This window comes from Strigops habroptila, chromosome 8 (genome assembly GCF_004027225.2).
Source record: "Strigops habroptila isolate Jane chromosome 8, bStrHab1.2.pri, whole genome shotgun sequence".
NCBI lineage: Eukaryota > Metazoa > Chordata > Aves > Psittaciformes > Psittacidae > Strigops > Strigops habroptila.
This window is the reverse complement of record NC_044284.2, coordinates 24,102,853-24,123,187: the sequence shown is the minus strand read 5'-3', so window position 1 is coordinate 24,123,187 and position 20,335 is coordinate 24,102,853. Positions and strand designations below refer to the sequence as shown.

At 44.1% G+C, this 20,335-nt stretch overlaps 1 protein-coding gene across 1 annotated transcript in view; it reads left to right on the top strand.

Annotated features, from left to right (window-relative positions):
* The first annotated feature begins 11,400 nt into the window (after nucleotides 1-11,400).
* Nucleotides 11,401-20,335, top strand: part of LOC115611698 (IgGFc-binding protein-like) — a 43,460-nt gene continuing 34,525 nt past the window's right edge. The window contains exons 1-3 of the mRNA XM_030495002.1: nucleotides 11,401-11,543; nucleotides 12,043-12,272; nucleotides 19,404-19,482. Coding sequence (XP_030350862.1) covers nucleotides 11,401-11,543; nucleotides 12,043-12,272; nucleotides 19,404-19,482 — 452 coding nt within the window. The remainder of the gene's footprint in view (nucleotides 11,544-12,042; nucleotides 12,273-19,403; nucleotides 19,483-20,335) is intronic.

Here is a 20,335-nt window from a genome sequence, read left to right as displayed (position 1 = left end):
ATTAAATGGGAAGACAGTTTGCCGTTTATGCTAGCATAAAGCAACAGCAGTGTTAGTTGGGAGGTCATTTTAATTGACCTCAAAGAACTGTTTCAGTATGACACCACCAGTTCAGGCAACACTGGTCTTTTTTACAGGACTTCCTCAGGACTGCACAGAACATTAGCAATACAGATCTGTGGTGTAATGGCTTCCACACCTGACCTCACCGACAAGGTCTTGTATTCATCAAAGCAGAATGATGCAAGCCTCGAGGTACACACTCCTGGTTTGTTGACCTAAGTGTGCCAGCGTGCTCGAGGGCTGATCAGAAATGTCTTCTTTAAGTGGCATTTTATCTTAGGACTGTCAAGTTTGCACAAGAAAAAGATCATTAGTCAAGGTTACAAGATGTAGATCAGCAGTCCTTGTTATCAAAACCATCAGAGTGCAAAGTGGTCTGTAGGTGTTAAACCCCATCTCTCTGCTAAGATTGGTGTCATACATGCTGAAGGAGAGAGGTCTTGTCACGATGCTGAAAAAAACTTTGGTTGGATTTAAACAGAAATGTGTCTGGTGGACAGTTAAAGGAGTGCTAATTCAATCAGCCTTACACATTCCTCGTTCATGCTGATTGTGTGCTGTGGTTCTGTATCCACTTAAGAGATGGATAATTGTTTTCCTGTTGGAAGTCTGCAGAAAACAATTTCTTGCTGTGTCATATTTACAGCATCCATGTTGGCTGTACTGGGTATGTTTGCTATCTCAGGGCTATAATTCCAAGTAAATACCCCCATGTTAAAAGGTTGATCCTTAAGTTTACTCTCCATCTCAGTTACAGTAGCTGTCAAATGTAGCTACCTTGCCATATATGCTGTATAAAGTGGGTTTCCTAAAATGTGTTAGGGCTATATTAGGAAGCTGGGCATAATTAGTTTGACAATGCCTTCTCTTACGAATTGGTTCTTGTGTATCAGGCATGGCTCAGTGATGAATTTCTAGCTGCATAGTTCACACAGACCATAGCATTATTTATCCTGCATGAACATTGAAACAACATCTCATGCTTTTCTCATTATACAGTCTGGTTATTTTTTCATTGTCTTTTATCAGGATTTTTATCAATGTTTCCCCACAGCTTCCAGATTGTTCACAATGCAGATGCAGCAGTTCTGTTCACTGGGCTGGGAACAGCAATCACATTACCCATGCCCTGCATTCTTTACATTAGTTGTTCATAGGAAGACAGATTTAATTATAGCTAGTACTAATTGGGGATGGATGGACACTTGGTTGCTTGTTTTAAAAGCCATGATTGACAATAATAAGAAGGCCTAAGCTCCATTTGCTTCTTTCTGATGCTTTTGCTAGTGACCATTTATATTTTGATGCAGCCTATTGCTTATGAAGGTCAGTTTGTTATAGCAGTTTACCCTGATATAGCTGTGTATGTGGCTGGCACTAAAGATCTGTATCAGGTGGGTCTGAGTGGGATTTTGAACCTTAGAGTTTTTCAGTACTGTTTTTGCAACTGTATTTTCATTTTCCATAAATATGTAAAACATTTAGAAGCCCCGCAATGCTTCTGACTATAACATCTTATGAACTGAACTCCTCTGGTTAACATTTTGTCAGTGCTAGTGCTACAGATCCTTCCCATTCTGTGTTCCCCAGTATCTTCTCAAGAAGCCCTACTTAAAGTAATTGTTTTAGTGTTGCAGAAAAGGTTTAAGGCATCTTTTTTTTGTTATTTGACTGGTCCTATATGTTCTACTAATAATTATTATTTACAAGGGATGTTCTGAATACTTTAGATTACATAGAGATGACTGCTATGAAGTTTCTGTGTTCTCTGCACAAGAGGCATAAAAATTCTGTAGGTAGGAACTCCCAGCCATTATTTTTCATCTAAATGAATATTTTATAGCTTTTATAAAAGCTATAGTACAGAATTATTTGTGACATGATTTTTGCTTAAAAAAAATAAAAAATAAAACCACCCCACTTGTACATAACTTGAAAAATATTTTATTTAGATATTTAATGGGTATAATGGTCCAGCTGAGAGATCACAGAATTTAGCCTGTAGTTGTTAGGCACTTAACATTGATATGGCTTATGTTCAGGAGGCCCATTTAGGTAAAGCATCTTATCACTTATGTGAATATATGTTGAGGAGATTTGTTTCATTTAGGAAAAGGTACAGCAAGGAGTAAACCTTTCTTTATGAAGCCAGTACCAATTATGAAAAGCATAGCAGAAAATATTTTGGTTCCAGCATCTACTTCAGCCCTGGCACATTTAATGTCCATAGCTTCACTTAAATTAAGGTGCTTTTTCTTTCTAGCATTTAGAGCCACTGGTAGGCTTCAAATATTATATGGAAATCTTTAATGAGACCCTTTTGTGATTAATTGTATTAAAGAGGACAGAGTTTTGTTCTGGAGTGATAGAAATGAAGGAGAGAGTGCTGCATTTTCCTAATGATTTCTATCTATAGATTGTTTTTCTGTTCAGTTTTGTATTGCTTCTTAACTGAACTTGGAGAGCTAAGACAGATCAAAGCTGTGCACTGGTCCAGATAAGAAATGAAAACAGATCAAGTAGTGAGGCAGCAGCAGGAGTAGCAATTTGTAGCATCTGTGATAGGGGATAATTGGTAGGAGAACTCTTATGTGCTGCAGAATCATGCTGGAGAATGTGGTCATTAAACTATAAAGATGATAAACATAGATGGACAGGACTAGAAGCTATAGATTACAGTAGGCTTCTTTAAATTTTTAATCTAGCTTTTTAAAAGCTGCTCATATTAAACAACTCTGATAGGGAGATCTGTATAATGCTTGTTTTGTAACTGCTCATCACGTCTTTCAAAGACCTCAGTGTCCAGATACACCTTCATAGCTAATAACGGTTGGTATGAAGAGCGTTTTAGTGCTGGTAATAGGGAGTCAGCTGTGGAATTCCACTAACTTAAATATGACATCTGTGATAGTGAAACATGACCATGGACAATAGAGCAGGACATAAACAGAATTTGTAGGTAGAGGTCTTTTACTAGATCAGTAGGAGAAAGACAAGCTTTTGGACACAAGGCTCAAATAAAACCATGGACTCAGTAGCCTTACTGGGTTTATGGCATATCATAATATACCTCCTCATCAACCTCTCTGTTCCATAGGAAACAAGCTGCTTGTTTCTCTGCCCTAACATTGTCTCCTTTCTTTTAATAGCTTCTCTTTTACTTCAAAGCTATCAGCTATCTTGTCTTTCAGAGACGATCTAACTGATACGCACCTAGCGTTTCCAGGGTCATGTAACATTTGTGACAGATCTTCATATCAGTTTCTGGTTTAAGTGGATTCTCACCCTTTTCTCGTCTCCTTAGGTATATTGATTGTGATTTAGACCTTTGGCTATACTCTGCTGAGCTTAGTGGGGCAGAAACTTGTATTTGTTGCCTTCAAGCATGCAGTCTTCTGAAACCAGCAGTAATTAGTGCAACTTCTACAGCTTTGCTTTCTTCAACAACAAGGTTATTGACCATCCCAGCTTTTCTAAAGCTAAGTGCTCTTTATTCAGTCACACCATTTATAGGAGCAAACCTCCTGTAAAACAACAAACTGTTACCCACCCAGCCAGGCAGCTTGCAGTATTTGTATCTATCATCTGGTACACGCATGCTCATGTGAGGGCCACCACTGAGGCTGTTCCTAGCCCTTCTTTGTTTCCAGACCTTTAAGTATCAGATAAAACCAGTAAAATGGTGTCCCCCATCTGCTTGGGATGAATCTTTAAAGGGCATAAGTTATGCACATTTCCAGTGCTGTTTTTCCTCTATCTGTTTTTCTCAAGTTTCTCTTGGGACTTCACTGCTGGACTTTTAGTTCTTTGAAAATATGCTTCACATGGCTGAGTTTGCAACAAATACATTCGGTGACAAGCACTTAATGGTAAGTGTGTCCTTTATAGCATCACAACAGAAGTGTGTTTGAATATTTTGTATCTTCTCAGCATCTGTTATGTTGCAGTCTTTGAATGACCCAGAATGTTAGGACATTGCAACAGAAATATTTTTATTCTTGGTTTCTATGTTGCCCTAGTTGTAATTATGGAGGCATAAATCTCACTTTACCTTTTGCCCTCACAGTGCCAGCTGAAAACATCTATTTATATTTCTCAGAGTTCTTTTTCAACAAAGACAGAGAACATACAGCAGGTAATAGTTTCTGTAGGCTGTGGCCTAGCTCCCTGACTTCTTTTATTATGGAATGGAAGAGAGTAGCCAGGCCAGACAATAATGGAGCTCAGCTGAATTGCATGGGCCTGAGACTCACTTGGTTGCTGGGCTTGCAGTGCAGTAAAAAACAATTTCTCTGCACCTATATAGTGAGAATGCAAGAAAAGCTGTAAAGGGAAGGGAAGTGCTTGAGAGAAAGAAAAACATGAGGTAGTCCTGGGAAAAGGAGAGGATTTACAGAAACTGAGGAGAGGCTGGAGAGGACATAGCATAAATGAGAATAAGTGAAATTGAAAGAGAAGAAAGACTGAAAAGAATTTCAGCTCTAGAAGTTTTAAGAATTTGAAAATGAAGAGACCTGTATGAATAAAGTTTCTTTGGGGTTCTTGGTGATGAGATGACAATGATGTAGTGAAGAGGGGAGAGACAAAATCAGGGACTTTGGCTGGAACATTAAGTGAGATCAATTTTAAAAAGGCTTCTGTGCTGAGGCTAAGACAATGCGGAAGCTAAAGAATTGTATGGAAGAGAAGTTTGAAGACGGGCTGAAAAGCTTTGTTAGGTAGGGACATTTGGCAGCATCTCTTGAAACCATTCCCAGAAAGACTTATGGAAAATAAGAGGGGCACTAGCCAAGCTTCTTTATAGCAAGACCTCCCTAGGAAATTAGTGACTGAGACACAGTCATCAGTTTCACTGGGCATACGGGTACTAATGCTGCAGGATACTTTGCATCTCACTTGGCTTCAATTACAGCTTTTCTGCTCCATCTTTCCTTGACAGATCTGGAGCACCTTTCCTATGGAGACAGGCTGAGAGAGCTGGGGTTGTTCAGCCTGGAGAAGAGAAGGCTCTTGGGAGACCTTAAAGCAGCTTCCATTGCCTAAAGGGGATGACAAGAAATCTGGAGAGGGACTTTTTACAAGAGCATCTAAGGATAGAACTAGGGGGAATGGCTTTAGGCTGAAAGAGGGTAGATTTAGGGATATAAGGAAGAAGTTCTTCAGTGCGAGGGTGGTGAGACATTGGAGCAGGTTGCCCAGAGAAGCTGTGGCTGCCCCATCCCTGCCAGTGTTCAAGGCCAGGCTGGATGGGGCTTTGAGCAGCCTGGTCTAGTGGAAGGTGTTCCTGCCAGTGGCAGGGAGTTGGAACTGGATTATTTTTAAGGTCCCTTCCAGCCCAAACCATTCTTTAATTTTGGTTCTATGCTTTTTATGCCAAGTAAGACAGATGCAGTGTTGCAGTGCTGTGCTGCAGTTGCCCTGCGGAGTATGATCTGCCATAGGCTGCAGTTAACTGGGTGCCTGAGCAAGCCTGACCATCTGTGAGGACTCCTGTGGCATCTTGGTCATGAAGGAGAGCCAGAGAACATGGCTGAAGCAGGACAGAGAGTCAGTTGTAATTTTGTTGTTGTAAGGGAGCAATTACAGGAATTGGATAGTTCTGGAAGGGCTGTGCAGTTTATTGGCCTCTTGGTAACAACTGTTCGGGCTTTTTGCAGGTGCTGAAGCATAGTTTGGCGGTTGAGGGAGCATCACAGACTGAAGCTTGGGGGATCTGTGGCCAGACACAAAGGATAAGCTCTGACTCACAGCATGGGCACAGCTAAGTCCTGGGACTGCATTGTAGATGAGGGAGGTTGGGTGAGTGGAAAGTGGTTGTGCCCTCCCTGGGGATGAGCCAGACTGTGTGGCAGCCTGGGTAGTGCTGGGTGGAGGGAGCTGGAAATCTTATCTGGGAGGGTGAAGCTTGGGCATTTACTGGGGGATGTGCAGGCCCAGCAATGGGAATTTGCTTGATGGGTCAAGTGGTTAGGTACCTTGGACTACAAATGTTCATTGTGTGAGTAATAGGCTAAAACCCCAGTCTGTTTTACATAATAAAAAGTCTTTTCCCAGCTGCAGTGTTTTGTTCTGCCAACTCTGTGAGGCATTTTCCGGTCAGTCTTTAGAGTGGGATTTACTGGACAAAGGAAGAGGCTTTTGGGGTGGTGTTAGTGAGTGCAGGAAAGGTGTTAGCCATTGTCACAAACACTTTTCTCTCAGCAGGTACCACTTCATTTAAGGAGAGGCTGTTTGGTGGTTACAGGTGACAGCCTTTGGATACTTGATCACAGAGCTGAGAGAACCACAAATATTAAGTTAATTGTCTATAATGGAGATTTAGTGCTTGCTGTGTTGCAGGTAGCTTCAGTGGAAGTACAGCTTAGTACAGTGGAACATTCTTACAAATGGTCACTTATGAATGGTGGCTGAAACCAAACCTATAAACAGCAATTGCAAAGTGTTTCTGGTGCATGTGTATTCCCATTCTGCTGCCCTTCCAAATGAAGGGGAAACATGTAAAGCTAAAGGCAGAAATTCTCATCTTCTTTGTACTTTTCTATTTACCCTTTTCCTGCTCAGATACTCTTTGACATTTCTTGCTTAAAACTGAGTGCTCAGTTTTTCACTTATGGTTTATTGTTTAGAGTTCGTGGGTTTCAGTGGTTTCTCACTCAGGCGTTATAGTTTATTACTTTATTTTGTGAGGGTCTGTATTTATCAGGGTTTACTGTTTACGCATTTATTGACAAGGGCATTGGGTGTAAAATCTAATCCAATGACTGCTTGGATTCTGAGATTTGTAGTTTTATCACTTTAGGGTTTACTGTGTGAAATAGAAAAGTCTAAGTTCCTAGATAATAAGTGTAAGCCCTGAACCCTAAACAGTAGGTTGTGAACCCTTCTCTGGGGTTTGTAACTATCATGCACCAGGGCTAATGTTTCTTGTGATCTAAGAAAGCACTCAGACTCTGTGAATTATTGATCTAATTTCCATTTATGGAACACTAGCAGGAAAAAAGCATAGTATAATCATACATTCTTTCAGATGCTGGGAACAACATTATGCAGAATCTGAGAGTCCTCCAAGTGAAGCATGGCCCACAGTGCATCTCCTGTCTTTGGGGATGATCTTTTGACATCTTGGTCTTTAGAGCTTTTACAGGATTTTCTTGGGAGAAAATAATGCTATCCATCCTTTTACTATCAAACAAGAGAGCGTTGACTTGAGAACCTTCTGCTTCAGTGTGAGATAAAGACAAGTACATATAATCACCAGTGGGAAGCGGGAACTGCCTGTGGGCTCCTTTGTCCCAATTAGTCAGCTAAATTTATCCTGTGACCAAGGTGCAATGTGCAGCGTAACACATGCCTCAAGGCCAAGCTATACATGCAGCATAGCACAGCCAGGGTGCGTGCCTTCTCAAGTTAACTGTTAAGCCAGTCAGTAATGCCCCAACTGTACATTAGTCTTCTGGTTAGGATCACTACAGTGACCTTCCCCTGTGCCACCCAGCATTCCCCTCTGTGCTCTCAGAACTTGGGTCTCAGTTTGACACTGCATGCATGACACGCTGCCTCTGCTGAGATGGTGGATGAGTTGAGAGCAGCCAAAAGTTGCTTGCAGGGCTCTAGTCTAGGTGTAAGGCAGAAGCAGACAGGTTAGATCAGGGTTTTGCCTCGGATAACAGAACTGAGTCCTATTCTTGTAGGAGAAAGCAGACTGACAGTTATACCTCTTGTTGAACTTAATGAGGTTAATATCAGCCCGTTTCACTAGCCTCTGGTCCCCCTGTGTAGCACCACGATACTGTGGCTTATCAGCCACTACTCACAGTTTCGTATCATCTGAAGGCTTGATGGTACTCTGCCTCATCACTACTGCTTTTGGGTGTGCTTCAGGGTCATGTTTTAATTTCCATGTGCTCTCCCTTTGGCCTGTGCTCCCAGAGCCCGTTTGCCCTTGTCAGGGCACTGGGGAGCGCTCGCTGCTGCCGCCCGGTGACCAAACGGTGGACCTGCAGGTGGGGCGTCCAGCACCCCCCTACACCTCCCGTCCCCGCTGCTTTTTGTCCACCTTTTTCCAGATCCCTGCCTCCTTCCCGCCCCCGACTCTTGCTGTCCCTCTGCCTTGCTTCCTCTTGCTATCTGTTGTGTCTTTGTCTCTGTCGCATTTCCTCTCCCATCCTTTCTATCTGTACCCCCTGTCCATCTAGCTTGTCTCTTCTTGCCTTTCTCTTCATTTTTTTTCTTTCTTGGTATCTCCCTATACCCATCAGAGCAGAGTTGGGATTTGGTGTTTTTTTTTTTTTCTCCACTGCTGTGCTGCTCTCTGTCCCTTTTTATCTGTGTCATTCTGTCATGATTTCTGTGTCTCTTTTACAATTCCTCCATCAGACTGCAGCTCATTGCTATTATTTTTCTTTTCCACCCCTTTATCCTGCTCCCTGTCCTTGTCTCTTTGTTCTGCCTCCCATCTTTTTCTTTCTTGCTCCATCTCTCAGTTCTGCTCCCCATCCCTCTCACTCTGTTCTTCTTATCTTTTCTCCCATTTCTTTGTCCTGTTCCCTGTTCAGTTTTTTTGTTCTCTGTCACTGTGTCCTGCTCCCTGTCACTGTTTTCTCTCACTCCAACACTATCCTGCAGTCCAGTGCTTTTTTGGCCTTCTCCACGTATCTGGCCTGATACGTGTCCTTAGGCTTTCCCCCCTCTTGTCTCTGTCCTGCTCCCTGTCTCTCATTTTTGCCTGTCTTTTACTTTGTCCTGCCTCTCTGTCACTTTTTTCCCCTCTCCGTATCACCTTGTTTCCCATATTTGCTATTGAAATAAACCTCTAGAGGAATTTGAAATCTCTGCCTCCAAACTGGGGATGAATCAAAAAAGGAGTGGGTCCACTGATTTTGGCGCAACATGAAGGTCTCTGCCAGCAAACATCCCTAAAACTTTATCAGGACACAAATGGAAGAGTAGTCCTATGAATTATCACAACTATGTTTTAATTACTCCTTCAAAGATAAATTTAATCCCGTAGAACTTTCACTTCCAAAGACATTCAGTAATAAAGACCTTCTCTGGAAGTTACCTGAATGCATAACACATGCAACAGTTTCACTTGCAACTGCTACTGACCCAAGCAAGAAACACAGTATTTTATTAGTTCTGTTCTCTAGTGAAGGAAGATATGGGAATCACACAGGAATTACTTCCCCAATTATCACAGAATCATAGAATGGTTTGGATTGGAAGTGACCTTAAAGATCAAGTTTGACACTTATTCTTTTCTCTCTGTTTCCCTTCATAGATGCAAATATGTAATATACCAGGGTCTGAAATCAGAATGAAAAAACACTGCAGGAACAAATTTTTCAGGCAGTGAATTCTGAACAGATAGTCTTCTAGTTCATACAATTAGCTGTGCTTGTATGTGGCCTGTTGCTTCCCTGCTCCTATTTCTTAGTCTCTCTCTCATCAAAAAGATTTCATTTCTTTTGACATCTCTCCCTGTCCAGCTCCATACCAGGATATTTGAATTCCTCCCTATCGTGTAGCCCATCACTGTTTTGTCCTTCTGTGTGTCTGTCTGGCTCCCTGTCCCCATTTTTGAATTCCTCCCCCTCTGCCCTGCAGCCCATCACTATTTCTATGTTCTCTGTCCTGCTCCCTGTCCCGAGTCTTTTAATTCCTCCCTGTCTGCCCTGGAGAGTTTTTACTTTCTTTCTCCATTGCTCTCTGTCCAGCTCCCTGTCCCTACGATTTAAGTCTTCCCTTGCTGCCATATGGCCCATCGCTATCTTCCCTTTCTCTGTCTCTCTCTTTACAGCTGTATGGCTCCTGGTCCCTTCCTTTATGAAATTCCTCCTTCTCTGTCTTGGAGCCCACTGTGGTTTTTCCTTTCCCCGTCTCTCTCTGGCCGGCTCTCTCTGTGTGTTTTAAATCTTCATTCTCTGTTCCATAGCCCCATGTATTTGTCTGTCTGTCTCCATCTCTCTTTGTCCAGTTCCCTGCCACTATTTTTTATTTCCTCCCTTTCCATCTTGTAGACCATTACTGCTTGGTTTTCACCCCAACTTTCTTTTTTCTTTCTCCATATCTGCCTGGCTCCCAGTCCCTGTTCTTTAATTCCTCCCTTTTCCCTGTGGCCCACTGCTATTTTTTTCTATTCTCCATCATGCTCTGTCTGGTCCTTGTCCTTACTTATCAATTCCTTCCTCTCAGACCTGTGGCCCATCGCTTTTTATTTCTGCTTGCCTCTCTGTCTGGCTCCCTATCCCTGGATTTTTAATTTCTACCTCTCTGCCACATAGCCTGTGTGATCTTTTGCATTTATCCATCTCTCTCAGGCCAGCTCTCTGTCCCTATTCATTAACTCCTCCCTCTCTACCTCGTAGCCTGTTTCCTTTGTCCTTTCTCCATCTCGCTATCTCTGGCTCCCTGATGACCCTATTTTAGAATTCCCCCCTTTCTGCTTCTTTCTGTACACATTACTATTATATTTGCTCTCCAGCAATCTTCCTTTTTCTAGCTCCCTGTCCCTATTTCTTAATTATTCCCTTTCTGCCCTGTAGTGTGTAGCTATGTATTTTGGTTTGTGTTGTTCCCCACGCCCTGCCCCTACCCTCCAGCCTTGGCTGTCCTGGCTTCCTGTCCTTGTTTTATGCTCCCTCTCTGCCCTGTTTGTTGTTGCTTTTTCGTCTTTCTCTCTCCCCTCAGCCCCCTGCTCCTATTCTCCCCCCCCACCCACTCCCTGCCGCCTTCATGCTGCCTGTCCCAGGTTTTTTCTACATCTCCATCCTGCTCCATGTCCTTGTTTTTCTTTCTCTGTCCTGCTACTACTCCCTCTTTCTGCTGCCTCTCTTCCCCTCTCTCTGCTGCTTTGTTCTCCACCTCTGCTGGGCTCCCTGTCCTCATCTTTCCCTTGCTGTCCCATTCCCTGCCTCATGCTTTCTTACTGCACACCCGTTGCCTAGCAGCTGCCACTTTTCTCCTTTCTTCTAGTTTCCTGCAGCCTGCTCCTCACTTTTTGCAGTCTCCAGCTCTGCCCAGCAGCCCATTACTCCAGGAGTCAACTGACTGATGGTGTTCCCTGCCAGACTGACCAAGCATGGCTCCAGGAATGACTGCAGAGGTATCGCAGGGGGAGGTCCCCAGCCCTGGAGCAGACTCACTTCTAGGACTTGTTACATAGGTGACTGAATAAATATTACTTGCTGTCTCCTTTGCCCTCATGACCTTGCTTGCGCTTCCTTTGCACTGGGTGAGGGAGGACATGATGCACTGTGGGGGTCAGGGGATGGCCCCCTGATTCTGCTGGGCTGCGGGCCGGGGCTGGAGGAGCCCCAGGTGCGGGCCGTGAGGCTGATGCCGACAGCCCCTTCCTGTAAAAAGAAGGAGCCGGTGGAGGGGCTAGTGCTGCCCTGCCGCGGGTGGCCGTGGAGGGGCCGGTGTGAGGAGCAGAGCAGTCGTCGATCGTCCGCGGGCTGCGGCTGCACCGAGCGAGAAGGGTGAGCGGGGCCACTCGGCTAAACGACGGTCCCATCAGGTGATGCCGGGCGCGCCGGCGTCCCGAAGGGTCAGACAGCGGCAGGCTGCTAGCTGTAGTGCTAGGGTACGGAGCTCCGGTCGGCCATGTTGGCTCCCAAGGCATGCTGGGAAGTGTAGTCTTTCGGTGTTTCTCGGTGCATGCCTGGCACTGCCGGGCAGCCGCTCTACTCTCTGGCCTTGGCACCGCTGCAGCACCAAGCGTAGTTTTGCTGCCGGTCTCGTGTGGCTTCCCGTGGGTTTAAGGCTGCTCCCCGCCACCCGCCGTCCGTAAGGCAGCTTGCACGCGGCGCATGCGCGGTGTGGCGTTCACCCTTGCTCTCTGCTGCCTCCTAACCAGTGAAGCGCAGTACTGCAGGTGGGCGCCGTGGGGTTCCATTTTGCCGCCCGCTGGTAACGGCAATGCCACACTGCGGTGCCTAGGAGGGGGATACCGCCATGTTGGGTGCTGCCTTCCGGTAGGAAAACGCCGCCACCGCTGCTCCATGTGCGCGCTGTCGGCAGGCGCCCGGTGGGCACAGCGCGGGACTGCAGCTCCGGTGCCGCTCATGGGCACGCGCCGTGCGTCGTGTGCTGCCGCCTCGTGGCGAAGCGCGGTGGTGCAGCGCCGGCATCGTACCGGTGCTGCCGCAGCACGGCCCCGTGCCCGGGCCTAGTGCCGGTGGAGAGTGAATCCAGTTTACATAGTGCGTGTAAGGGGCTATGGTTGCAGCTCTGAGCTGGGGCTGGAGGAGCCCCGGGGTGGCCAGTGTGGCTGTTGGTGATGGCCCCTCTGTGTGAGGGGGCTGCTGCTGCTGGGGCACACCTGCCTTTGAGGGCTGATGAGTTGCATGTTTCCAGCTGTCAGGCTGATGGTCAGTTGGAGTCAGGCCCCTATGAGGATGGCTCCCAGGGATTTTCTAAGAGCTGGTGTTGTCATCTGGGAAGAAAGTTGCATGAAGTCACTGTGTTTCCTCTTTCCTCCTCAGCTTTTTTGCAGACACAGGCTAATCCCGACATTGCTGTTGTCACCTTTCTTCCATTTTCCCGGCTCTGAATTTGCAAGAGGTAGATGAGGATAGATATAGAGACATTTGCTATGGCTTCTTTTGTTCTCAGCTCTGCAAATGCTTGCATCTGGCAGCCTTAGCTGTATTGCTAAAACTCAGGGGAGCTCTGGTAGAGCGCGCTGGTATCAGGCGCTGTTCAGCATGTCTCACATCAGGTGGTAGAACAACAAATCTGTTGAATAGCATACAACTAGACTCAGGAAGGTGTTTTCTTTCAAGGTTCTATAACAACAGAGCAAAAGGAGTTAGCATAAGCAGAAAAAGGAACAGAAATGCCCATCAGAAATGGAATTCAGAGGATATGAACTCCAGGACTCCTGCTGACTGCCACTCAGCTAGTCCCAGCCCAGTTAGCAGGGATTGCACACCATCACCTCCCGGTGCAACTAAGCAACATCAGTGATTGGATTACTACTGGAAGTCCTTGGAGAAAGAGTTCACGAGTCCTTCTTAAGTTAGAATCACAGTTGAGGCAAACAAGCGTGCACTAGAACATTAAAAGCTACTTGGGTAAATGAATTCTATTGAAGAGGAAAAAAATCTTTTATTTGTCTAAAATTACAATCAGAAGGAGAAATGGCAACAGGCCTTTTGGGATAATGAATGTGCTTCGTTGCAGTCTGAAATGAATAGAAATGATCGCTACATCTGTCTAATGGACGATCTCCCACAAGAGGTCCCTGAGCATTCATGCAGGTTTGAGCTGTTGGAAAATGTGCTGGCCTGCTGCAGACTGGCAACAGTTTGGACTCCTTTCTTTTACCATCACTCTGTCAGCATTTCGAAGAGAGATTTCTCTGGGCCAGTCAGGGGATCTGGGTAGACCACAGCCTAGTTAGAAGTGGGCTGAGTTCAGGAATCCCTTTCACATCACTGTTAGTATGAGACTTCACCTGCTGCTGCGGAGGAGATTGCTGATTTGGTGCATCCCCATTTCCCTGCTGTGAGTAAATGAATCCCTCTGGCCTTTTATCCTCCAGAGTCATACAAAGGAAGTTACCCACCTCCATACATCTGTACTGCAGTGTCAGCAGGCCCGGCTGAGGCTGGGGTGGGCACGTGCCATTTTTAAATAGCGGCTGGCTTTTGCTATCTCATTATTACAGCCTTCCAATTAATGATTCTTATGTAGAACAATGAAGAAACCTAATGTCTCCCACAGATAGAAGATTTCCTGACTACACATGTTCACCCTTTGCCAAAGGCTTATACAATCAGCACTTTCTTATGATTAAACTTTCTTTGAGAAAAAAATATATTCTAACAATCAGCCCTTACTCTTTCAACTACTGCTACAAAGAAGCTTCAGAAATAAGAGTTCCTGCAGTATAACACTTCTGAAATGCATGTGCCAGCAGTGATAAAATCCTCTTTTATACTTGGGAAACAAATCTGTTTCAGTTGGGTGTACTCAGACATACTTCCTGATTTGTTTAACATGCATCTTCTGTCCAGTCTGTCTGAACAGAAACCAACTTACTGAAGCCCTAAGATGTAAGACTTTTAGATTTTTTTTATGATGCTGTGGATGAAGCAAAAGCAAAACTGCTATGGGGTGGTGAGCACCAGACAACAGAAATAACATCAATATGTGCCTTGGTTTATTGTGTAGCAGCCATACAGTAAGGTTTGTAATTTCTGAGTAGATAACAGAATTCTCTCAGAAGTTGCCGCACAGGAAGTCCATGAGGATCCTTACAGCTAAGACACAGGTGGCCAAGAGCTGCCCCACCACACATGCTGCTGTCAGAATGGAAATACACCCATAGAAGAGCTGCAGGTCTCTGCCTCACAGGAGCAACCAGTTCTTGCCTGCCTCATCTGGCATCAATTCCTTCAGGAAAGACCTGATCTTTGTGCTGTCCATTCCTGCTACCTAGTTCAGCTCATCTCCAGGGCAGAGAAGAATTTGTGGAAGCTGGCAGCACTTTCAGATACAAGCACTGAGTACCTTCCTCATCTTTAGGCAATGAATTTTGTCATCTCCTCTTTCCCTGTTGGCATAACTTCTTGCTAGACAGTGAAGCTTTGTTTATTGAGTCATCTTGTGGGTTGAATGTTTTCATGTTGATGGAATAAGATAACCCCAACTTAATATATTAACATTTATTTGGCTGCAAAAATAATCTCTTCACACCCAGTGATGTGTGCTCTTCCCTACCCTCAGACAGAAGCCTCACTCAAAACATGATTTGTTCATTGTCCTGCCAATCTACTCAATCCTGTTGGACTGAGGGAAGATTTGATGGCCAAGGGCAGGGCTTTCAGTAATTCTTTTGGTTCCCCAATTGACAGGTCTAATGGAGACACTCTGACCTCTGCTGTGATGATACCTTGGCAAGAGGGGCTCTGTAAGGCAGAATTGGTCAGGTCCTAAAGGTTTCTTAGATTAAAGTCAGTGAGTAAACCGCTAATAAACTGAAAACTGCAATTTTGTTGCAGTCTGTTATGACTCCATAAAGGCTTAATTGCCACCCACAGACTGGGTCTCTGATGAGATCTGGCTTCATGTCAGAATGGGTGTAGTACAAAAGTACTTTGACAGATGGGCAGTGCCCAGAAGTCCTTGCAGTCCTAATAGATGAAGGTGAGAGAAAGAAAGGGTTTTTGTCTCTACCCTATAGACAGACAGCGGAGTAGGTGTACCTTGAAACTGTACACTGCTGCTCATAGCCCTGAACCAGCTGATAATGCTTGGTGTTGCTAAAAATCACTATTGGACAGGCAAGGGCAGCACCCTACAACATTGCCTTGAGCTAGTACACCTCTCATTCTGACTTAACAGATTTGTGTTCTGTAAGTATAGCTAGATTGCTTCCAGACTGAGATTGGGGATTACACAGCCACTCTGGCTCTTCGCTCCCAGTTTCTTTGAATTTCTTTTCATCAGATTTAGCATGGCAAAGTCAACATCTGGATGTACACTAGAACATTTGCCCATCACTATGTGGATAGGCTGTAAGAACCAGGATTTAATCCTGGGTCTTATGTCCAGTATCTCACTGACAGTAACTTTTTAAGTTGGCCTCCAGTAAAGAGTCATGTATTTCAAAGTTGGACAGTTCACAGCAGTGAATACATAGTTGCAATCATTTCACCATCAGCTTGTTTTAGTCTCAGGGAGACTAAAGTTTCCTCCTGACAATACCTGGGCAATAAAACTGTGATGCTTCTTTAGCGATCACTGCAATAATATAGATTAAATATAGATAAATAAATTTCATTGTTCATTGTCATCCATCACCACATCAGTCACTCAAAGAATCCTGATATAAAGAGATGAAGAAAAAACCTCAGAGAAGAAAGTTAATTTTCCTCAAAGTTTAAAACCCTCTCAGAAATTTGAAGGAATTTCCTAAACGGTCTTTTATAGATTCCTTTTATATTCCTAAAAAATCTTTTATATACCATCTTTCATCCATATGTACCTCAGAGTATGTTTCTTCCATATTGAGACTAGTTTTTACCCAAAAGTTTCAGGAAGAGCTCATGATTTGGGGTGCTGCCATGCTAAGGGCTCTACCTTGACATACTTGGAAAAGCTGAAAAATATTTATGCCTAAACTTCACCATCCATCACTTTCAAATTTGAATGACTGCAATACTCCTGTTCAACTCCTACTTTGCTCCATTAACTTGAGAACCAGACAACTCCTACCTAAGCTTTCATTTCTACTGTGCTCTCAGTCATGTAGTGTCAAAGGGCACTATTTAAGATAGTCATGTAACTGTGGAGGATTCCTTTTATCTTTGTACTTTCTACGCCTACAATCTGAGGCATTTAAAGACTATGCCTCAGGATGTGTCTACACAATTCAGTGCAATGCAGAGATTTTCAGTTACCACTCATTCATCCCATAGTGGAAGTTGCCATGACTCCCAGGAGTCATTACAAAAAATGAAATTACGTACAGCTTCCAGAGCTGGGATGTCTGTTAAAATACTTCTGATCTTTCAGTGCCTTCAAAGTATCAGAGATTATGGGAAAAGCTAAATTATTTTTCTGCATAGGCAAACATTTAAAAGGTACCCTTCTGTAGTTTTTAGTCAGACTGCCTAAAAGACCAACAGATACCTGGTAGAACTTGAAAGTCTTCCATGTTAAAGTGTCAGGTGATCAGGACACTTTACTTCTGCCCAGTTTAAAATTATGCTGAAGAAGCTTGGTTTTCAGAGGCCACCACGAGCTCAGCACTTGGATACCTTGAAATGGAGAGAATACTTACCTTTGAGAATTCGAGCAATTAAAAGTAGAACTCTGCTGCTGTCTGCATTTACTGATGATATAACCAAACTGAACGGTTTGGGACAACATTTTCCATAGGACTGTGGGCCTCAGGCTTGGTTTTCCTGATATACTCCAAGTAGAACACTAGTGATTTAAAAGAAACTCCCCCAAAACAAGATGAAAATTCTATTTGGTCTGTATTTTAAAATTCCAGTGACCTTTTCCTCATTAGAGCCTAGTACTCTCACCCTTTTGAAAAGGGGGATTTATAATTTGCTTGGGGGGAAAAGGGCATTTATCAAAACTGTGCTTTTTGACACCATGTCTGTTCAACTTCATGAAGAGCCAGACTTCTGCCAGAATACAATTTGGCCAGATCCCTGTAAGTGAATTTCAAAAAAGCCACTGGTAATGCCATGAGGCAGCAGAGCTAATGAGCCCCATCTGACTGGTAACTTTAAGCTTACAAACCTGAGGAAGTTCATCTCTTTAGCGTGCTCTAACAAGGGAGGAAGTTATGACACACAAGAAAATTATTCCACCACATGCAGAACTGTGTTAAAAAAACAACCAACCAAAAACAAACCAAAGAAACCTCACACCTTTATTGAATTTATATAATGCAAGACTCCGTAATTGCATAATGACAGAATTTAAAACTACCATTTCTACTTCATTCAGTTTGGCCTTATTCTCTGTAGGCATTAAGACATATCTGCATATTATTTATCAACAATATAATATTTTTCAATATTTAAAGCTCTTTCTACCTCTTTCATATAATTTTGATATTTTCAGCAGGTTTCTCGAATTTTTGAATCCAGACTAAAATAACATACTCCAAATAAGCAGAAATGCTTAGATGACTATAGTTTCCATAGCTGACTTGGCATTCTCCACCCCAAATCAGGTCTTCCCTTCTGTTTATGATATTGAATTCTGCTGATTGTACACTGTGAACACCCAATCGTTTCCATAGCTGACTTGGCATTCTCCACCCCAAATCAGGTCATCCCTTCTGCTTATGATATTGAATTCTGCTGACTGTACACTGTGAACAGCCAATCTTTTGGAAAATTTCTTTTGTTCTGTCACCTTCCTGTAAGTATAGCCTGTATTTTGGTAACAAGAGTACAACTGTGTATTTGCATTAAGTGAATGTGCGTGCATATTACAAGCACTGTAATCTCTGTATCACTGTTCTATAGGCTTCCTTATCTAATATAGTCATAAATCTGTGTCACTGCACACCTCATCAGTCATGATTTTATGGTTTCTACCATATCTTTGCTCAGAATATTAAACAGCATACACCCAGTCTGTGATAATCCCTTGTTTATAGTTACCCTCTAGGGTTGAGGAAATAACAGAGCTGGAAAAGGAACTCCTCAAGAATTGAAATTTGTTCTCACAAAAAAATACTGCACAGTGCATAGAATGTGACTTTACTAGAGGATTGTATTTACTTCAAACCCTACTGACTGCCAGGTAGGGAGCATGTGAAAGTATCTGTACTTAAAATGTTTATCCAAGCATTCACAGTGTGTGAATGATCACACAAAGAAGTATTGGATGTCAGACCTACAGAAGCAGGACATCTCTTCGAAAACATGCTAATACATCTCTTCCACAGTTTAATGCGTGAGTAACTCTTCAGTTAAAAGACTACAGCGCAGTTTGATTTTGGCCATCACCTACAGCTCAGATTATCCAGGCATTAGTGCAGGTTGGCCCTAACGGATGCACCCACCCCACGCTCTTACTGGTGTTTCATTTTAGGCAGCCTCCTCAATGTCTGGTGGACTCTGGACATAGCAGAGGTGACAAAATTGAGCAGGAATAGCATCAAACTATCTATCAGACCAGAGAAATTACTGTCTTTCCTCCGTTACTGTCTGTAGTTTTGATGCCAGGGTGTTTGACTCCATGGATTTTGCTCCAGTCTATTAAAGAGAGAAAGTTACTTGTGAAATTCAGCCCGAGAGTTTGGAGGGAAAGGAAGACGGGACTGTGCCTAAAGATACGCACAAGTGCGGAAACAAAAATGATTGCCAAACATTAAGGAGGTTTATCCTCAGTTTCCTAGCATGCCAGGGCTTGGCTAGGCTTGCTGAGATCAATAGGGCAAAACACAGTTCTGCCAGAAGACATCTTAAATGCTTCATTACACTGAGCCTGGGAGTCAAAAGAGTGGACCCGATCTTATCCAATTTCAAGAAATTAATCAAAGGGCAAAGGTCATGATCAATGGCTGTTTGACTTAACCTTAGAAAACTACCCAAGCTTTTAATATCTGTGCAAACCTAATACCAACATTAAAATCTTGAGGGACAACCAAAACAATAATTATTTTCTCGTTTTACACATTTTGTCTGCAGATATCAAAGCAAAGTTGACAACTTTGCATAAAAGTCAAGATGAAGTGGCTTGTGATGAAGAGCTCACTCAGTGGGTCCGCTAACAGCAATGGATACGAGACTCCACCCAGCTGCATGCTGGGCCGGGTTGTCATGGTGTGTATCAAAGCTTACTCTTTTGAACACCAGGCGTGGTGAAGATGGAGTTTGGACTTGGGGAAGAAACTGCCATGGTGCTTGCTCAACAACTGACTTCCCCGCAGACCAGGTACCAGAAACAAAACCAAAGAGTGACTCCAGCACAAACAGAAAATTGTTATGACGTTACTGCGTGATCCCCTGGTTGCGTAAGGCCCATAGGGGACTGTGTAATAGGTAAAACAATCTCAACATGGAGAATCTCCTCCTGTGAGGAGACAGGTGGTGTGAGACATTGAGGTCCTGTCCACCATGGCTTCCACCTGTGTGCCAGTCTCTTCCCTGTCAGCAGGGGCACCATGCCACCAGCCCCCCGACCGGCTGCAGCATAGGCCCCTCACGCAGCGCCTGAGCCAGCTGGAACCAGCGCTGACCAGCTCAGGGCAGTTCCTGGCCCCCCAGGTTGAGGTGTGAGCCTATGTGTGGGGGTCACAGTGAGGCCCAGACATAGCCTGAGATGGTGCGGGCTACCGGTGCAAGCCAGGACATCAGCCTACAGCCAGGCAGGGCAGGGCTGTGTCATGGGCCAAAGAGTGGCCCCGAGCTGGGCTGCTCTTTACTTCAGGTTTTAAGTACCAAACCTTAACTCCCTACTTACCACAAGCTTCTGCTACCAACATCGCTGGTATTTGTTTCAGCCTGCTGACAGGCGCTGGAGAGCGTCCTTAGCAAGGCCAGCCATCCCAGCGGTTCACCATGGTAACTCCCAAAAGTGATCTACCATCATCCCACCAAAAGTGCGTTTGTATTTACAAAAGCCAGGAGGAGCTTTGCAGTGTTTCAGCTATTTGCCTTCCAGCGAGAAGCCTCACCCTTCACTGTACTTTGTGTGCATAGTTTTCTCTTTCCTAGATGGCTGACACAATGCAATTTGACCACCTCTAAGACTTAAGGATTGCTCATCCGCTCATGAACCCATAGCC